Source organism: Chiloscyllium plagiosum, chromosome 14, assembly GCF_004010195.1.
Source record: "Chiloscyllium plagiosum isolate BGI_BamShark_2017 chromosome 14, ASM401019v2, whole genome shotgun sequence".
Lineage (NCBI taxonomy): Eukaryota > Metazoa > Chordata > Chondrichthyes > Orectolobiformes > Hemiscylliidae > Chiloscyllium > Chiloscyllium plagiosum.
This window is the reverse complement of record NC_057723.1, coordinates 50,480,159-50,501,728: the sequence shown is the minus strand read 5'-3', so window position 1 is coordinate 50,501,728 and position 21,570 is coordinate 50,480,159. Positions and strand designations below refer to the sequence as shown.

Here is a 21,570-nt window from a genome sequence, read left to right as displayed (position 1 = left end):
TGAAAGACTTTACAAGAAAGCCAGTTTGGTAGCAGGAGGGTCCAGGAGGGGTGAATTGGGAAGAGGAGTCTGAAATAGGGAGCAGAAGGAAGGGCAGGGTAGGGGCGTAGAGGTTGAAGGAGTTTGTAAGATATGTGAGATGGAATAAGCGGCTTAAAGAACAGTAGGGTACGGGAGGAGATTGCAAGTGAAGTTACAAGAGGGATGCGCATGACAAAAAAATTTGTAAGAAGGAAGAAGCATGTGTGGGAAAAGGAGGCTGCAAGGAGGGTGGGGTTATTGTGGGGAAAGAAAGAGGCTGCAAGAGGATGGTCAGATAGAAGAAAAAAACTGCAAATATGTTGTGGAGGAAAGAGACGTGATAAGGTGTGGAAGTGAAGGAGATTGCAAAGGAGAGAGAACCGTTTTAAATCTGTCAACAAATGAATACTCAATTAACAGGGATCCAAGTAAACTCTCAATTACTAAGGCAATGAATTCCATGAAAATCAGTGCAGAATCTCTGGGGTTTACTTTGAAAGCAAACATATTTGGAAAAAATATAATGGTTCTTAGTGGAATAAACATTATCAATTATTATATTTAAATCTGATACTAAGGTCTGAGATCCAGGAAATAGATTTCTAATTCTATTAAAAATGTTCCAGTTTTGTGTATGTGCTACAGAATTGCATTTGCTGTGACCTCTCCAGTTGGTGGAACATGTCTTTAGGTGAGGTCTTTTCATGTGTGTCAATTATATTGAAAACTTAAGCCTGTTATCTTGTGCCAAGATATTGTGGTCTCTAGCAAATTAATATATTCCTTGAATGTTGCAATTTTAGGTTGAATGGAGAACTGATAAGTATTAAATATATTGATGGATTAGTGTAATTCTGCATCGCTGTGTCTCTTCATACCCCAGAAGTCAACACAAATACAGAATTGTTATTTCATGATGGCATCGCCTTATAAATCAGTGAGTGAGACTGGAAAAATAGCTGTCAAAAACCAAAGATAGCCCTTCCAACTTCAGATATTCTAACATGGGTGTGAAAATTCAAGCCAAAGTGTAACATTCAGTGTTGAAATATTTTCGTAAACCTAATTTTTATTTTCATCTAGTGTCGTTTTCAGGTGTTATTCAGGGTTTGCTTTGTCTGAATGTTATTCCTTCACTTCAAGTAAATGTACCCATAAAATTATACTCACCACTGGAAATGCTTTACTTACAACTTCCCATCTACTTCCCTAAGAAGTTTTCAGAGGGTCAAAGAATTTTTAATATTCTAATTTTTCAACATGTTATTTTTCAATCACTTTCAAAGATGGAATTTTACAAAACAAATTCTGATTTGAACATACTAAAATGATGCCTTACAAAAGAGCAGTTGGACAATTGAACCTGAGTCTGTCAGTTCCTGTTGGAATCTCAGCTGGCACAGTGGGGATGAAAATAACACATGACAGTCACCCCATTAAATTCCATTTCCTTTTCTTGTGCTACAAAACCAAAATTCTGGAGAAACCTACAGTTTTGGCAGCATCAGTGGAGAAAGAAACAGAGTTAACATTTTGAGTCCCATATGATTTTCTTTTCAACACATTTTGTGTGTTGTGATCTGTTTTAGCAATCTTTTGAACCTATGCAGTGAATGAGTATTACACCACACAAGCTGGCAACTCTTTCCATCGGTCAACTATCCCCCAGGAAAGATGGATCACCTACTGGCTAGCCTAGCACTGCTCATATATAATTGTTATATATGGTCATTAGCCCTCCCTAATTTATCTAATTGACATAGAGTGGAGAGAACGTGACAAGCTTGTGGCTTGAGGCTGTGTTGATTTTAAATAATCTGTTGTACTGTTCTGTTCAACAGCCAGCCAAGCTGAAAAGCAGCCAAATTGACAAGTTTACTGATGGAAGGCAGTGGTGAACTGGGGCAGTAGCCTCAGTAAGACTCAAAGGAACAGCCATTAAAGTTAGTGAGGGCTCATGGTCATGATTAAGCATTCTTGCTTTGACCAGGTATTTGTGTAGCAATCAGAGAAGGTTGGGTTTTGAAGTGACTTCAGGCAGGATAGGTCTGGCATCGAATATTGGGCAAGAGGTGCAGAAGAGTTTTATTTTATAATCGTGAGGCCCAGAGGAGTCCCTTTGAACCACACTAAGAAATCTGAAAAACAAATTAGAAAATTACCTTCTGACCCAGGATCTGACTCTTGACAAGTTTTACCAGATAAGAAAATCAACACTCATTCCCCTTCCACTCTAGCTTCAACTTTCATTTGGAGATGATACTAAATTAATCATCGAGCACACAAAATAAGATTAAAAGCGAAATATTGTGGATGCTGGAAAAATTAAACAAAATAGAAAATAGTGGAGAAACACAGCAAATCTGACAGCAGCTGTGGAGACAGTAAAAAGTTAATGTTTTGACTTTATGCTTGCTCTTCCATCTTGAAAAGAAAATCATACGGGACTCAAAATGTTAACTCTGTTTCTTTCTCCACTGATGCTGCCAAAACTGTAGGTTTCTCCAGAATTTTGGTTTTGTAGCACAAGAAAAGGAAAGGGAATTTAATGGGGTGACTGTCATGTGTTATTTTCATCCTCACCCCCACTGTGCCAGCTGACGTTCCAACAGGAACTGACAGAATGTGAACTTAAATTCAAAGTCAATCTTTCAGTGACAAACCCCTATCGGATCATCCAAAGTTGTGTAAAAAAGTACTAAATTTCAAGCTAGGATATATAATACAAGGTTAAAAATAAAACACTGATTTATTTTTCATTCATATGTTTAGATATAACACTGGAACTGTTTTAAAAATCCCTCTGAAGTGGAATAAGGCTGAAATTGACGGAAATTCAGTTTGTCAGGTAATTCTAAAAATAGCAGGATGAATAATGGGGTATCAGAAGTGTTAGAGAATTTAGCCAAATTAATCAGAGATCACAAACACACAAATCAGACTGAGAACTGACAAGGATTTATTTAACAAATGATGATATTGTAGAAGAGACTTGACCCCCACTGAAAAAGTCACTGACAGGCTGTTCAGAGGGAACCACAGCTTCTTCCTCGAACAGAAAATACAGTGGAGTTTTATACCCTTACAACAATGATGTGAGTTATGAGACAATGGTGTGAGTTGCACAACAAAGAGAAATAAAGTTCATTCATTGAAAAGATTCAAGTGCCTGGAGTCTGACACTGAGTTTCTTAACTGACTCAGTTAGTGGTTTCATCCTGGTATCAATGTGTTTGTATTGTTGAGGGGGGGGCAGTACCTTTGCTGCCTCCTTGTCTGGGTACCCTTTGTGAAGACTTGACTTCCAGTGGGAGCAGCTGTGCCCTAGGGACATTAGAGGTGGCTGGGCTATTGTGGAGTGGGAGGCTCATTATCAGTTAATCTGAAGAAGCATATTCTCTTGGTCTGGGGCTGCATGAGTCATGTTCTGAGGTATGTGTGACATCTGGGGTGGCTGGTTTGGCCAATCTGAGGCATTATGGGTAGGCTTAATGGCTAAGTGCAGACATTTTGTGTTGTCTGTTTTCTGGCCATGTCATGGGGAGGCCAGGACCAGTATTTTCTCCCACAGAAAGTAACAATAACAAAGTGAAGGAAGGCTAAGAAAAGAATCAAAATGGAGTTGGGGCAGGAGATAATACATTCCAGCTCTTGGAAAACTCAAACCTTTATTTCTTAAACACATCTCTCCCGATGCCTTAGCCTAAAGTAGCTATTTTTAATCAGTCTGTTCAGACTGTTATGATGCACCTCTAGAGTAGATGAGACTTGAATGCTCTGGCCTTCTGGCTCAGATGTATGGACATTACCACTACATCATAAAAGCCCTGTTTCTTTAAATTCTGCTCCATCATTCTTCCTATGAAAATGGATGCATTCACATTCTATATAATCTGTCATCTTCTTTAAAAATTACTTATTTCTATTCCTTTGCTGGCTCTTTATGTTCACCATACTGACTTATAAGATTGAAATTGTCAGCAAACTAGGATACACTACTCTTTGTCCACATTTTTCTAATGAATCTATTCAGCCATGTTATAGGGTGTATCTAGAGAAGGTGAGTCTCAAACCCAGAATTTCACCACTTCCTTCTCATTTGTTTCTTGATCTTCCTTCCCTTATCTTCCTCCATTTGATTGTTCCAATTATTCCACTGCCTTCTGGATCTTGATACTGAATTTAACCTTGCCACTTCTTTTGAAATACAAGAGCACAACTATAACACATCATAAATTCAAGGAATGGTCTTTGCAGTTGATAAGAAACAAAACCTTCTCCCCAGATAGTGTTTTTTTCTAAAAAATAGAATTCCAATTTAAAAATAAAAAACAATTGCATATCTTTTCAATATCTTTAGGAGCCTTATCATGAATTCCCTGTAGTCCAATGCACCATTTTCCATTTGAACAAGTAAGTCTCGACTCTTGAGCCAGATGCTTGGAGGCTGTTCAGAGTTGGCACAGGCTATAATTGCTACATAACTATATTATAAATTGAATGTGTGTGTCTATATATACATATGAAATTAAATTTATCATGGATTTATTTCTCTTTTAATAAATCAGATGAACATTTACTTTAATGTCTTTGTGTAAGCATAATTGTTAACATATGCGAGATTATCTCTCATTTACAGCTAAACAATTTTAGTTGTCTGTTTAACTGAACTAAATGTATCAGCAAATTATGTCAGACCCAGTCATTTATTTGTAAGTTTTGGATGACTCTAATTTGAAGATTCCTTGTTTTTGGCACAATGAGTGAACCATCAAACTGATTTTACAACCTGCCATGTTACTCACTGTTTAAGTAGCTGTGTTACAAGAAGGAACAAAGTGTTAGCTTACTATAAATCTTAGTTGAGGTCTTATTTACAAAACATTTGTTAGAGATGAACTCACATTAATTGTTGGTCAGTCATGAAAAGCTTTACAGGAAAGGTTGGTTTGGTTAAATATTTGATAATGCTATTAGTATATTAGGGAGGCAATAGCATAATGGCATTATCACTGCACAAGCAATCTGGCAATCCACATAATACTCTGGGGATTTAGCTCAAGTACTACCATGGCAACTAGTGGATTTGAATTTCTTTAAAAATCTGGAATTAAGAGTCTAATGATAACCATGAAACCATTGTCAATTGTTGACTCTCACTCAGAGCTAAAAGTCAACGAGCTTGAAGCAAGACACAATGATACAGGTCCATAAAAGGACTCTCTTGCTTACCCTAAACGCTGGAATTCAATCAGTTGAAAGTAATTAGAATGACGGAATCTTAACCAAAATGCAAAATTAAAGATCAAATAACTGACTATTAACAACCCTTGGGACACTGCAACCATATGATGAAGGAACAGCGCTCCGAAAGTTAGTGCTTCCAATTAAACCTGTTGGACTATAACCTGGTGTTGTGTGATTTTTAACCTCATTTTACATGTGAGTATAGCATGAGCATTACTGATTTTGTGTAATTAATACGAGCACTTTTTAAATTCAACAAGCTTAGCCACTTCTTCAAACAGTTTCACTTGGTCTGAGAGAATGTTATCCACAAGAGAAAGGATCATTTAAATCAATATTCTTGCAACCAACTGAGGAGGTAGATGAATAAAGAAGGGGAAATAGCTTGGGTTCCCCTCATTGGGAGCTTGACAGTTTTGGGTACCCACACTGGAACCGTAATGAATTGGGGAATGTTACCCAGGGTCTGGTCACAACAAGCAATGACATCATACGGAAAATGGACTTAAAGGAGTTAGCTCACCATCAGTTCTCAAGGGTAGTAAAGAAGAGGACAGAAATGCTGGCCTTGCCAGTGAAGTTGGCGCCATGTGGATGTTTAAAAGTTGGTGCCAGGTTATTGGTTTGTTCATTACTAATGATGTCATGCTTCATGACACACATAAATTTTAACTTTATAGTGAACATATTGCCCAGTGATTGCACAATCCAGCTACTGCCTAATTAAAACATAAGGATTTAAACAAAGTTCAATATTTTAAATTTTATCTTTCAGAAGATGAAAATTATACTGGATTAATTGAATGCCCTTGAGTCTTTTAATGACTACACTCAAGCATTTACTCAAAAAACATGCTTGGTTTGGACTTGGTATTTTTGTTTAATGTTGTAATACCGTAGGGTATGTGGATAGCACATCAGATTAATCAGCACTTTGAACTCAATAGCGTATCTTTAAATAATTTTGGAAAAATAAAATGTCAAAATAAAAATATGATAATGTGTGTGAAAGAGGAAGCAATACAGTTGTATATACTTGTCACTTTTGTTTACAATAAACTTCAGAAAATAGTTTAAGCTAAGGGATGGAAAAGAGATCAAGAGATTGGTGTCAAAGAGATTGAGTCAGTAAGAAGGAAGAGTAAAAACTCTGTGCCGCAGAAAGGCACAAGTTAGAGGAAGAGAATAACACTGCTCAGGTAAGTGGAAATCCCATTCATCAGAAGCCCTCTCTAAATTGTGATACTTAGTTATTCTAAATGTGGGGTAAGCATTAGAACTGCCCAAACTGTCATTTTGTCACATGATCTAAGGACCCCTGACTACCAAATAGAGCACAGAAAAGAAAAACATTCAGGGTTGAATATTCCCATTCTTTGGAAAAGTGTTTCTTCGAGTCAGATTCATGGAACAGGTCTGCCATGGCCCATGTTGGTTTCTTTCACACAATATTTTGCTCTTCAGCTTATTCATTTTGTGACCGGCCTCTCCATTAGCTGCTTCATGGAATCATGAAGGAGGAGAGGTGGAAATCCTCACCGCTGTCAGGACTTTGTGATGTTCATACCACTGGCACCATGCTTAACCTCCAGCACCACAGCATTTTAGACACTGAAAACGAGAAACTAACCTTCACACTGTGATCCTACACAATTATCCTGAAGAAGATGACACAGAAAAATAAGTAATCACATTAATTCACTGACAGGGATTGTGGAGGTGCTGGTGGACAGTAGGATGGAAGAAAGTTCAGTGCTTTTCTTGCTGAGGAGAAGGTTGAAGGCCTGGAATAGCAAGTGGCATGCTGCTGTTGCATGTACCTGGTCTGACGTTCATGTTGGAAATTGGTGCAGTCTAGTTTCTCATGGAAGGAGAGGAGAATTGGAAGCTGCATTGAAATCAGGCAAGTTTGGATAATAATGTGAGACAAATGAGTAGAAATAAGATAGTCACTGCTCATTCGTGAGATTCAGAACTTACTATATAAACAGCAAGGGGAAAATTGGAAATTCTTTTTTGACATTGCTGATCTTTTTTTCCCATTTTTGTTGTATTTTCCCAATATTCTCACTGTTGCCTATGTGGCTGAAAACGGTGAAAATTCTGCTCCATGTCTTTTATCCACTCCAACATTAGAGAAGATCATCAATGATGTCGGGGAACAAATACCTCATAAAAGCAAAATATGGAGTTGATAAAGGATCTGAAATTTATTTGTGCAACTGAACTTACATTTGAAATTTAAAATGAAACTGGCACTGACATGCTAGAAAAATGAAAGACAGCACCTCTCATAAAATCCTGGAAGCCCCAAAATACTGCTCTTTAACAGTGTCTCTTCTTAGATTCCCTACAGTGTGGAAACAGGCCCTTCAGCCCAACAAGTCTACATCGACACTCTGAAGAGGAACTCACCCAGACCCATTCCCCTACATTTACCCCTGAAAAATACACCTCATATTACAGGCAATTTTAGCAGGCCAATTCATCTAACCTGCACATCTTTGGTCTGTGGGAGGAAACCGGAGCACCTGGAGGAAACCCATGCAGACACGGGGAGTATGTGCAAACTCCACACAGACAGTTACCCAAGGCAGGAATTGAACCCAGGTCCCTGGCGCTGTGAGGCAGCAGTGCTAACCACTGAGCCACCATGCCACCCTGACTACTTAGGTAAAGTAGTAATTAGAACAAACAGTTTACACAAAGAGGACATGTTAATAGTCAGGTGACCAATCATGATGATATTATTTGAGGGATAAATGTTGACTCGGATACTAGGAGTTCCCTAGCTCTTCTTTGGAATAGTGCCATGGGATTGTTTACATATGCCCAACGGAGGGAATAAATTAAACTTCACATCCAAAAGTGGCAATTCTGACAGCACATCCTCACTACTGCACTAGAGGTGGGTCTAGCTTTTTACTCAACTCTAGAGTTTAACTTAAACCTGACCATCTGACTCAGAGGTGAGAATCCTATCATTGAGCCATGACACTTGAAGAATGATATAATATTCTGAATATTAACTGCACAGAGGTTGGTATTCTGTCACCTTGCCGCCTTTTTTTTACACATGCACAGTACATGGAGTCTGACCAGCTAGCTCAGTGCCAGTCCCTAGAGTGAGGAGACTCTCTGAATCACCTGTTTATATCTCTCAGCCAGAGCGTCCTGATTTGCCCAGGTTAACAGCCCCAATCAGGGATCTCATACTGAACAAGATCCACATGGCCATCCTCATTCCAATCACTGCAAAGTTATTATAATAGAAAGGAACAATGTCCCAGGTCCCCTCTCCCAAAGTAAGCTGGCTTCTTCTGTTGGCAGGAATATGGTACTAGTGAATTCTGACTGCTGAATATCAGGCCCCATTCTCCTATTTCATTCCTCCATTCCACCCCTCCACTGTAATATCATTAAAGTTACATTGAGGGCTTGTCATATGGGCAGATGAGTTTTCTGAACATGAAAGTATAAATAAAGATTATTGACAGCAGGGTCCCCATGAAGAATGTGCCTAAGAAATGAAGCTTAGTAGAACAATAGTGCTATCTAGAGCCAAGAGTACTGGAAGTTAAGTTTAATATTAAGTATAATTTAAAGAAAAGTGCAGGAAATTATGAAATAGTACAGAACATGAACATCTAAATGCGATAGAATTACTTTCCTGTAGCCTTGAAAAAACTTTGTAAATATTATACATAACAGATTGATAAATGTTGGTCAATCTCTTGTGTTCTCACTCACGGTAAGCCAGAAGATACAGTCTGAGAAAGGAAGTTAATTGTACAGTAGACAGTAAAGGTTAAGTTGCCATAGTCCCATTAGACCATGGGGTCACTCTCTCATTATAGAGAGATGAATGATGGTGGTTTAACCGGCAGGTGACCAGGCCTCTGGTAAGGATGAGAAGGGGAGTCCTTCCAAGTAACTTTAGCTGGGACGGAACAGAAAACATAATGCTGACGTCACTCACCAGCCACCCAGCCAACTGAACAAACCAATTCCCTAATCAAAGATTTGTAATAAAAGTGATATTATATCCTACATTCCATTTTCCACATTGTTTTCTCTACTTACAGGAAATAATCTGAAATAATGTCATGAAGGCCAATATCCCTTCATCAAGTCACCCTTTATTTACATAAGCACAATACCTGTCACTGAGTTCAGAGCTGGTTCCAAGATGATCAGATCCCCTGACACTCCTGTTTATATCTGTTAGCCAGGACTCCCTGATTGGACCAGGTTAACAGCCCCAGTCAGGGAACTCACTTTCTATGAGGTCCACCTGGCTGACCTTTTTCCAATCACTGCATCGATCCCCATCTAAGTCCTGGGATGTCAGCACATTCTTTCTCCTCTAATTTCTCCTGGGTAACTTTCGCAGCAGGTCTGGTTCCTCTGACACTACCTTGGATACTTGTGGCATATTACAGAATGCAGCCCACCTCTTATGCCCTTAGCATCTCAGAACAAATTAATCTCTTTCTCCAGGCAGAAACGGCGTTGAAGCTGCAACATCGGCTGTGTCCATCTTGTCTGCAGAGGTTTCTGTGATGCTAGGCAGAGGTGGAGAACCCATGGGTTCAGGCAGCCATGCTGGATGTTCTGAGGGGCCGGGTATGTAATGCTCCTGCCTGTTTGTGAGGTTGCAGCTTTTCTGTGGTCTACATGCCTGCTCAGGACCACCTCTCCTCCCTGAACTTTGTATATCACGGGACTTGACCTCACATCAAACATGCCTCTTATCCATGCAGGGCCATTCTAATGGTTCCCACAACAAACTTCATCCCCTGAAGTAAACTGTCTCTCTTGCTTAATGGAGTCCTGTGTTCAACATTGGTGATCCTGATGCTGTTTCATCTTCCCTGCTAGATCTGAAAAGATGAGGTTTAACCTGGTGTGGAGTCTTCTTGCTGGAGCTATCTTGGTAGCTGTGTGAGATGTGGCCCTATAATCAAAAAGGAACCAGGACAGTTTGGTATCGAGTAAAGCTTTAGACTGTTTCTTTAAGCCTGCCTTCAAAGTTTGGACTGCTCTTTTTGCCAGACTATTGGTCAATGGAGCTGTCCTTACATGACAAATGCCATTAGACTTTAGGAAATACTCAAATTTCCCGCTGGTAAATCGTGGCCCATTGATTGTGACCAACACCTCTAGGAGTCTGTACATTGCAAAAGATGTTCTCAGCTTTTTAGTTGTCATCCCTGTGTTTGACAAATAAACTCTATGTATGTACAACTACTTTGAATGGGCACCCACAATGACTAAAACATACAGCTCATGAAAGGGCCACAATAGTCAACACATAACCATCATTTCTGTGAATGTAGGGGAGCAGATAATGGTAATTTTTGTCCTTGTTGGCATGCTGGAGGCTGTCCCACCAATGCGGCTATATTTACATCCAAACCTGCCCAGGACACATAACTTCTCACCAACATCTTCATTTTGGAGACCTCTGGAGCACCCTAGTGCAGTTCAGCCAATATCTGGCAGTGGTTTTTGCTCAGAACAATCACTCTTGCTAATGATAATGTGCCATCCTGTATGGTGATTTGGTCTCTCCAGGTCCAAAAAGATTTTAACACTGACTGTGATGACCCTTCTGTCACCCCCATCACACCAGCTGTTTTAGTTTTTTACAGGGCAGGATCTTTTTGTGTCCATGGCATGATATTGTCAGTGTTGACCAGAAGGTGGCCTGAAAGTCCTAATTGCCACGGAGCACAGTGGAGGCTGGGATGTTAAATGCCTTCAAAGCAGAGATTGATAAACTCTTGATCCCACAAGAAATTAAGGGCTACGGGGAAAGTGTGGGTAAGTGGAGTTGAAATGCCCGTCAGTCATAATTAAATGGCAGAATGGACTCGATGGGCTGAATGGCCTTACTTCCACTCCTATGTCTTATGGTCTAAAGTTTAAAATCAGAGCGGATTCTTCTAGCGATGCCATCACTGGTGGTGTATCTGCCAGTGGAAGGCAGCTCAAGGCCCGTGGCCGCCTAGATGATGTTCCAACTTGTTATTGTATGCACACAGAATAACAGGCCACCACTGATTTCGACTTGAAGCTATGGGTGGCACAGCTCTGTTCTCTTTAAGTAGCCCTAGCACGGGTTTGAGGTCTGTTACTATTACAAATTTACATCCATAAAGGTATTGATGGAACTTTCTTACACCAATGATGACCGCCAAACATTCCTTTTCTATCTGGGCATATCTTTGTCCGGTATCAGACAAAATCTGAAAAACATAGACTATTGGGTGCTCCTCTCCACTGGGCCATCGGTGTCAACACTACCCTGATATTATATGGGGAGGCATTGCATGTGAGCACCACAATCAGTGATACAGCCGCACCAGTATCAGCCTCTATAAGAACTGGCTGACCATTTAAACAGTGGTTTACCTTGATTGGTTCTGATTTGGATGTTGCTAAGCAATTTAACTTCCAAACCAGCTGTGGGCAAACTTCCCAGGGTGTGCATTGTCCTGGATACTGGCCTGTGAGTTCTCTTACTCAATTCAGGCCCAGTGGGACAGTTTTGCTGTCTTGAGTCTTCATACTGGCAGCAACTACAATGGTCTGCTGACTGGAATCCTCGTGTAAAGTTTAATTGTTTAGTCGAGGCTTGGCTTTGTTTTGGGGTTTAGCTGTGGGCTGACCTAGAGTCCTTCTGTTCAGATATGTCCTGACTGAGGCTACGCCTTCACTCAAGTGCTATTGCCCAAGCTCAACTGATCTGGTGAGGGTATCCACTTCTGTCGGAGTACCTTGTAACTCATAAGGTCTACTTGCTGCATTTTCTAATGATAAAGCCAGTTCTAGTGTGTTTGAAGGTCAGCGCGCTTCAGCTAGTAGACATTTTTGCATGGTCACATCATTAATCCCACTGACAGTGCCACTGAAATAACTCTACAATGGCTGGTATCCTGTCACCAAGACAATCTTTATTTACAGGTGCATAGAACATGACACTGACCCAGGTAGCTCAGAACCAGCTTCCAGGAGTGAACAGAATCCCTGACACGTCTGTTGATTTCTATCACCTAAGACTCCCTGTTTGGGCCAGGTTAACAGTCCAAATCAGGGAACACATTGACTCCCTACAGTGTGGAAGCAGGCTATTCAGCCCATCGAGTCCACATCACCCCCTTTACAGAGCAACCCACCCAGAACCATGCCCCTATCCTATCCCTGTAACCCTGCATTTCCCACAGCTAACCCATTTAGTCTGCACATCCCTGAACACGATAGGCAATTTTGCATGGTCAGCCCACCTAAATCTTTGGATTATGGGAAGAAACTGTTCAGAGGGACGATGTGTTTTCTCCACGCAAACAGTTGCCTGAGGCTGGAATCAAACTCATGTGGCTGGCGCTATGAGGCAGCAGTGCTAACCACTGAGCCACCATGCCACCCCATCATATTCTGAGATGTCCATCTGACTGACCTTGTTCCAATCACTACAGAATCTGTTGTAAATTTTAAACTGCCAATGTTCCTCTTGTCTCAAATGACACTGAGGCAAAAGAAGTATTCATTTCTCCTGACTGATTGTATCACTGATGCATGTTTCAATAACCAGCAATTTAATCCGCACTTTAAATGGTGCCCGTTGATTTTGTGCTGACTGCTTTTATCATAACTGGCTGTAACTGTCCTTAATTGTCAAAAAGCATTTTAAATGTATGGCTAATCAGTTTGAAGTCCTGATGAGAGAAGAAAATGACTAGTTTGTGAGAAAAGGATCTCCCACAACTCTTTCAAATTTCAACCATTTTCCTGTAGCTCCTTGGCAATTTTCCCTGCACCAAGTCATATGCCCTAATTACAGTTGATCACAAGTTGCATTGTTCGAGTTCAAGAATGAGAAAGCCAGTGCCACTGCTTTTCACCTGTCTCTTCCCTCCATGTATGTATTCCATAAGAGGTGTGAGCAAATGCAAGAATCTGGTTTTCTCAGAATTGTTTTATTTCTTTCTCCCTTTTGTGCAGATGTGTTCGTCTCCATTTCTTTGTCTCGCTTTAAGATAAAGATAGAAAGATACACTCCTGCTCCAATAACAAAAAGTAGGAGATTTTCTGTGCAAACCTCCCTCAAAATAAGATGCCCATGTTCCTCTTTTACATTATTGTTTAAAATCGTTTATTCAAGCAAAGACTCTATTCCGTTGTAGCTGCATTTCCAGCTTCTAAGCATATCACTTGCCGAGAATCACATTGACTCATGAAGAGAGTCTTCCCAGCTGTGCTTGCAGAATGTAGAATGCTGGCAGTTGTAGGTTGTGTTGCTAGCTGACTATTGCATGTTCTGATTTTCTTCAGCTGTCAATATTGGCTGTCTCATCCTACAAGCTCAAGCCCAAAGGCTCTCAAAGATGCAAGCCATTGTGAAACTACAGGTATTTTAAACACAGAAAACTCAATTTTAACAGTAACAATAGTTTCCTGAAATTATTGTAATTTTATCTAAATACTTCCCACACCTTTGATTTGTGGTTTCTGTACCTGATCAGTATCGAATTATTGCCAGTTTAAGAATATATGATTTGAGCCAATTAACTGCAAAAGATTTTTGTTTACCCACCTTACTGAAATGTGACAAAGGATGTTGACTTGCACACTAGACACGACATTGCTGAATTTCCTCAAGAGGTCTTTTAGGAACAGATATAAGCAGAAACAGCTGCTTGGTTACTAGCTGATCCCCGGACCACATTTCATTTTCCAGAAATAAATAAATCTGTATGAAGCAGGCTGATGATCATGTCAAGACTGCACAACTGGGGTACTTGCCGGGGGAAACTCAGTGGAACTGATCAGACTATTATAGTGCCTCTCCAGAGTAATTCAAAGCAAATAGCTTGTGATGTTTTTGAGAAGCAGTTTCTGAATTGACCTGTAAAAGCCCCAAAGCAAGTCTTTTAAAATTATAATGCTTTCATTAACGTAGTGCCATTGGATAGCAGGGATTCACAGGCATTTTTAAATTCAATGTTAAGATGAAATTGTGAGAATTATTTGGATGATTCCATGCCCACAGTTACATTAAATCGATCAGAATGTTACTCTGCTTGTCCTGGCAACATCCTAGTTTTGGTAATATAGTTGATTTGTACTTTACTCACTTATTTTCTTCCTTGTCAAACAAGGGGGAAAGGGTAAAAGACATTAAGACACATCTCTTGTGCCCTTTGCTTTCTATTTTAAAGATTCTCCCTTAGAGTGAATGATGGTCACCATACCTTTCACCAATTTTCTGGTCCCTGGTTAGTGAAACCTCAAATGATGGTACAATAAGTGAGCCCTACTACTTGCCAGTCAGAGGAGCAGAGAAGCAACTGGGAACAAATCCAAGAAGCAATGGAAACACAAGTCTGATGATTTTTAAAAATACATTTGCCTTCATACCTTTCCAAATCTCATCAGGGTCGTGGAGTGATCCTTTTTAATTTATCAGGCTACAGTAAGTTTCTCAAGACCCTGCCACAACATTCAAGCCTGTGCCCACCAGCTCCAAGTTTGGCTTTGCCAACCTCTCTGTGCAACCCACTTCCAGAGCCCAGGAGGTCCAGAAATCAGAGGCAGCAAGCATGTCAATGTCCTCTGCACCTGGATAAAGAGATTTCCCATGGCAAAAAACAAATCAGGAAAGTCTGTCCCTGAAAGTGTATCATCCACATTCTTCAGGCTTGGACTTTCAGCTTTTTCTATGATAGACTGGAATTGGCTGAAGGTGTATTAAACATCTCCTTGGCAAGCACAGTGCTATCAAAATGTATAATATCTTATAGGCAATTGTGTAAATCAGAACAGAAAATATTGACAGTGTAGCGGTTAAGAAACTCAGCAGTGTTGAGCATGTTATTTGGCAACAGGCCCTTCAATAAAACAAAATGTGAAATTTTTATCCAAGGTATGTCTAACTTTTTTTCAATTCAGTTGATATATACTGTGGATCTATCACATAGTTTGAAACTTTAAAAAATGAATATATTATCAAAATAAAATTAAAAAAATATTAGTACCTGTGGATTCTGAAATCTGTGCTGGCAATTGGTTTGGATCAAGCGTTTTCTATAAAAACTAAGCGTTAACAATTCAAGGGCATTGATGACAAATTTAGAAGAGCCTTGTGCCTTCTGAATTATAATTCTCTGTTCCAAATAATGGTGCCTTGTTGACCATCTGTCATGTTGTTCTCGACTGTTCTGCAGGGATTGTACATTTCCTGATAAAAGATCCAGCTAGGTAGGTCAAGTTACATACATCTCTGCATGGTGATAAGATAAGATCAGAGTTCAGGTCAGGTCCCTATATTAGTACAGTTCTGGTTGAGCATAAAATGACTGCAGTAGGGAGGAATGAAGCCAATTCATGACTGCCACTCAGAATGATTGATGTTTGGTATGTCTGGCCTATTGTTATCACTTATACTCTTTCGAAATGATAGGCAATTAGTTTATTGACTCATCATGATTATGACTGTTTATCTCTGAAAAAAAACTAAAATGGTCTTTCCATCTTTAAGAATACATGAGGTTACATTTTCTATTAACTTCTCATGATTATTTCAGTTATCACAACACCATTCATCTTAATTATCAGTCTTAACTCAAATGTCACATTGCATGCAATTAAAGTATAACACCAATTAAATATCAATAATGGCATACAAATTCACATATTTTCAAATTAATGAATGAGTAAATTAGCATTCAAGAAAACAACACAGGTTGGTGAATTTTTGCCACAGCATGCTCAGCCCAATCTTCATTCTCTTGAATGTGGCTGTCCACTGAGACCTCAACAGCACTGAAAATATATTTTTGTTAACAGACATTAAAATGAACAAACTCACAGAATCGGCAGAAAAGCACTTTGCATTGTTAGTCTATTTGCATATCTATTTTGCAAAATAATTTTCAATTATTAAAAGAAGTACCCTTTATTTGAAATTGATAGCAGCCCAGAATGTTTTTAAAACTCGCTAACTGCAGAATAATAATCTTCTGAAGTAATGTTTACAGAGTATTAGATGTATCTATATATTGAGCTTCCTATTGGCCCTGATACAATTTGAGGAATTCTCAGTGGTAGTTCCACGTTAACCAGACCCATCAATCCAGGACGTTTGTATACTCGATAAGAATGCAGGGCTTTCCAGGCACTTTTTTCTCTGGCTAATACCTGGCTAGTAGCTGATAGGAAGTTATGATGTTAAAACTTATTTGTTCATAATATGTAGGTATCCCTGGCAAGAGTAACATTTATTGCTTATCCTTAACTGCTCTCAATAAGATGATGTCGAATTGTAAAGATAATCACATACACCAGAGCATAGAAATTTTCCAGGACCTGTATGACATGGGCTATAGCGAGACATTTTGGAAAATTGGATGAGACATCAAGCAAGGTCCTTCTCAATATGAAGACTGAAAATTCACTCGTTCCAACCAAGTTCCAGATGTCAAGACTAGATTCTAGCTAGTGAGGGGCAGGGATTATTGCCAATTATTATTCCTAATTATTACTTAATCTCACCTCATTAATATACAGTCTCTGATTTAACCACCTGCCAAATAGAAAATAGATGCTGAGAATTCCTGACAGCAGGTACCTGGCAGCTCCAGCTCACCACTTGCTCCTCTGGAGCTCCATCCTGGACAGTTCGTACCAGCGCCTGATGACAATATCATCTGCTCTTAATGGGCAGTGACTGCAAACACCCAATGTCCATGGATATTGGCGTCCAACATGTACCAACTTCACCACACCCTCATGGCAAATGTCCGATCCACGTATAGCAAATATCAACACTTTAGTGCAATAATGCACTGGCACTTAACATTGCAATGCTGCTTCAAGGACACTGTTCACAAGGGACAGACTCCAAGATCATGGATTGGATCAGGTTACATTTCAGGGCTGCTAGTTCACTCTCTTGGAGCTCACTCACCTTGAGCCTATTTGAATGCTCACAGCATCTCTGCTTTGCCTTGCCCTTTTGTGCATTGGTTTCTTAGGCAGAGGTAAAAGGCTCACATTACTTCAGTCTTGCCTTGCAAGTACAGATATATGGCCAAGAATCTTGTCATGATTGTCAGTAGTCAAAAGGTGGGCATACATGGCAAACATAATGGACGTGACTCAGCGTCGAAGGGGTGTGGTCCTTAGTCATGTCAAGTTCAGTCAGGGGTCATGGCTCAGTAAGTTAAGGGCAACCTCTGATATCAACTCAGATGCTTGTGCAAGGACAGTTGACCAATCAAGGTGGTCAATGTCAGCTTTCTGTCCTTATAAGGGGTAAGTAGCCAAATGTTGGTCACCCCACCACCTGTCTTGGCTCTTTCTGCCTTATTGTGGGGTGTTTTCCCCTGAAATGAGTAAAAGGGAGAAATTAAGTAAGATGAAAGGAGATGGCATAGCTATTAATGTTGGTCCAGGTGAAGGATAGGTGGTGAGGTTTCCCTTAAAAAGTGAGTAGGCAGTGTGGAGGACAGGAAGAGTTCATAGTGTGGGGGTTTGAGGTGGGTGGTAGCAAGTGAAGCATGTTACATGCAACTGTGAGAGTGGCAGTACATGAATCTTTGTAGGAAGTGGATGCAGTAGCAGAGACAGAGTGAGTGTGAGGAAGCAGACAGATGTTGATAGTACTTACTGTGTCAGAACAAAGAAGATCATTGCTTTCCCCCACTGACTGGTGTTCTTTGAGATGGATAACACAGCTCTGACCTGGATTGCAACCTCAGACTAGGCTGGCAGGTTCTGGTGACTTGGACTCCTCTGGTGTTTCTCGTGAGGAGAAGGATGGGGGGGTAGAGAGGACAGGGTGGAGCTGATGGACCTCCTCTGCATCATCCTGTCAAATCAGGACATCCATGTCGCTGTCTGCAAACCAGGGTATCACTTTCCTCTGATGCACTACATTTGGTCAAATGTCACAAACCATGCAGGACTGACAGTACTTTTACCAAGTTCACAACAGCTTTTTAAAGATGGCAACATTGCCAGGGATCCTGGGATATCCTAACTGTGGGAAATACTTCTGCCTGTGGTGAATTGGGAGAATAGGGCTAGCATTAGACAACAGGGGCACCACACAGGGACATGGTTCTTAAGCTTATGACAATCACATCAGAAAACACTCTGAGTGGAGAGAAACCCTCCATGAAACTCCACAAAATTGACATTTAGCCAATTTCTGTTGAGATTCAGTCTATAATATACAAATACACCATGAAATACAATGACCTATCAGCATTAGCAATGCAAGTTAAGATGTTTCAGCTCACCACTCATCCCACCATGACATTTTAAACGCTAGTTCCTCACTAAATGATCAAAATAGAAATTGGAAAAAAACAACCTCCTAAACTAAATCTGACCCTTTGATCCAATATAAATTTAGAGGCTTTTTTTCAGGATATTACCACTTAAGAAAGGCAACAGGACTCCTACATATGCTTATCAGGTGTCATAAGACCATAAGGCCTTAAGATAAAGGATTGAAGTAGGCCATTCAGCCTATCGAGTCTGCTATTTCATTCAATGAGATCATAGTTAATCTGATCATCCTCAATTCCACTTTCCTGGCTTTTCCCCATATCTGTTGATTCATTCACTTCTGATTAAAACAGTAACTGAAGAAGCTGTACCTAGGTACGTTTGTACCTAGGATGGCACTGTAAATGGCAACCTATAGACTTTTCACTGTACTCACTTATTACATGTGACAATAGAACTAATTCTAATGCTAAAATTCTCTTTCCTATCAGGTTGAATATATTACATGATCATGTCTCGAGACCCCTCTGAGGTGAAGAATTCCGTAGGTTCATTATCCTCTGAAAGAAGAAATTCCTCCTCATCTCTATTGAATGGGTCACCCATTACTCTTAGATTATGACCTCTGATGCTAGACTCTTCAATAAGTGAAAACAACCTTTCCACATCTATTCTATTAAGTCCCCCAAAGTTCTTTACCTTCAATAAGGTTGTCTCTCATTCTTCTAAACTCCAATGAGTAGACATCTGTCCAAATCATGCGACAATCCCTCCATACCTGGGATCAACATAATGAACCTTTTCTGGACTGCATCCAATGCCAATGTATGTTTCCTTAGATAAGTGGACCAACACTGTTCACAGTATTTCAGGTATGACCTAAGGAGTGTTTTACATTGTTTTATTTTATTCTCCAGTCCCTTTTACATAAAATCCAACATTCCATTTGCCTTCCCTGTTATCTACTAAGCTTGGATGTTAGATTTTTGTGATTTATGGACAATTTTTTTGAAGCATCTCTCTATTTAATTAATACCTAGTTCCTCTCTTCTTTCTGTCAAAGTGCATAGCCTCACATTTTCCGTTATATTCCATCTTCCAAGAAGAAGAGTCATGCCAAACTCAAAATACTGACTCTGTTTATCGCTCCATAGATTTTACCAGACCTGCTGAGTTTTTCCAGCATTTTCTCTGATTGTTTCACATCAACAGCATCCACAGTATTTTGCTTATATGAAGCCCAGAGAGGTCCGCACCCTCCAATTAGGTGAAAAGTGAGTGAGCAATATGAAATGGAGCTAAGGGCCAAAAGATCCATCTTCTGTAGATGCATAAGTTGGTTGTTTGTCCTCGTGCACAACGCGACCCGACAGAAGCAAACAAGCCAAAAGGTGTAACGGAGATCCAGACTGAAGTGGAAAAGGGAAGTGGATTCTGAATTGGTCTGAGGTCAGCCATGGGAATATGATAAAGCTGGCAGTTTGCTGATGCTGACTTCGGTAGCTGAAGGGTAGAGGAGGATGCTGTTGGTGGAGCTATCAAGGACACATGGATGAAGGGACATTGAAATAGAGGCCCACAAAGGCAAATGACTATCTCCATCAGTCAAGTGACCACTCCAAGTTTCAAGTCAGGGATTGTCTGCATTTAGTTTCTTGAGATAGGAGGGAGGAATTTCAAGCTTCAATCCCTTGAGTTCAAGGCATATTTTATTTTCAATTTTGTGACATTTTCCTACATTTGTTGCCATTGCCCAAGAGCTGAGAAAAGTCTACTCTAAGGTTTGTGAGTCTTTTTTCAGTTACTAATTGTTTTTGTACAATCAATTTGTTACTCTAAATTTTAAATCCTCTCCTCCCCACTGCTTCAATACTCTTGATTGCCAAGAAAGGAATGATATTTCTGCTACCCAGTATTGTCAAATTGTAAATGATGGAAGATATGCCAGGTAATGCATTTCTGTTGTTAATATTTAATTTGAAAACACGCACTTAACAGGAGGAAAAACTCCCTAATGTTCTTCCCTCAACTGCCTGTTCAGACACCACTCATAATATGGATAAATGCTCACACAATTTGTTTTGTCATGTCCTAAATTGAACTTTATGTAATGAAATACGACCGGATATGCAAACTAAAAGGCTATTTCCCAGGATCATAAATCTGGGCCTTCAGCTAACAGTGAAATTGTTTGATCCATTCCATTAGGACTAATTTAAAAGCAAATTTAATATGGAACACTTACCTTAATACATGAGCTGATCCATTAATTGTTGTCGCGGAGCATGGTATTGTCTGCCCCAGTAAAGACGATCGTCTGTATCGATCACCACAGCACAGAATTCTCAGGAAGGCACGCCTGAAGGACTTGTTCAGATAAGCATACAGAAATGGATTGAACCCTGAATTAATGTATCCAAGCCATAAGCAGGCTGTCCATAGTTGTTCTGGCACTGAATAGTTTATAAATGGGTCCACAATATTTGTGATGAAAAATGGAGCCCAGCAGAGACAAAAACATCCCATAATAATGCACAAGGTTTTAGCTGCTTTTGTTTCAGTTTTCATTCTGTGGTTGCCTTGATGATCAGTTTGTTGTCCAGAGTCTGTTGAGGTTCCTGCACGTTTCAATATTTCAATTTGTCGTGCATGCTCCCTGGCTGTCACATATATCCTTTGGTATGCCAGAACCATTAAGAGAAGAGGTATGTAAAATGCTACAACTGAACATGTTATGGCAAAGGGTTTGTTCACCATGAAAATACATTTTGTTATGTTTGTGTCAATACTTGATTTTCTTTCTTCTACCTGTAAAGGGAGAGAAAGATAAAAGAAGGTCCTGCTATATTATGCATTTAAAAATAAACAAATATATCAAAACAAATATATTTCCTTGAGAAAATGTTGATTTATCACTTATCAATTTAAAAAATAAATATGTAATAACCTTCACTCATTTGATAAACTGTTCAAGAAATAGCAGATCTTCATGGATATTATTGT

At 39.8% G+C, this 21,570-nt stretch overlaps 1 protein-coding gene across 4 annotated transcripts in view; it reads right to left on the bottom strand.

Moving 5' to 3' along the window:
* The window catches only part of htr4 (5-hydroxytryptamine receptor 4), a 200,867-nt gene that overhangs the window by 97,523 nt on the left and 81,774 nt on the right, over positions 1-21,570 (bottom strand). For all 4 annotated transcript variants that reach the window (XM_043703786.1, XM_043703788.1, XM_043703790.1 and 1 more), the window contains one exon: positions 20,813-21,375. In XM_043703786.1, the coding sequence (XP_043559721.1) occupies positions 20,813-21,375 (563 nt within the window). The remainder of the gene's footprint in view (positions 1-20,812; positions 21,376-21,570) is intronic.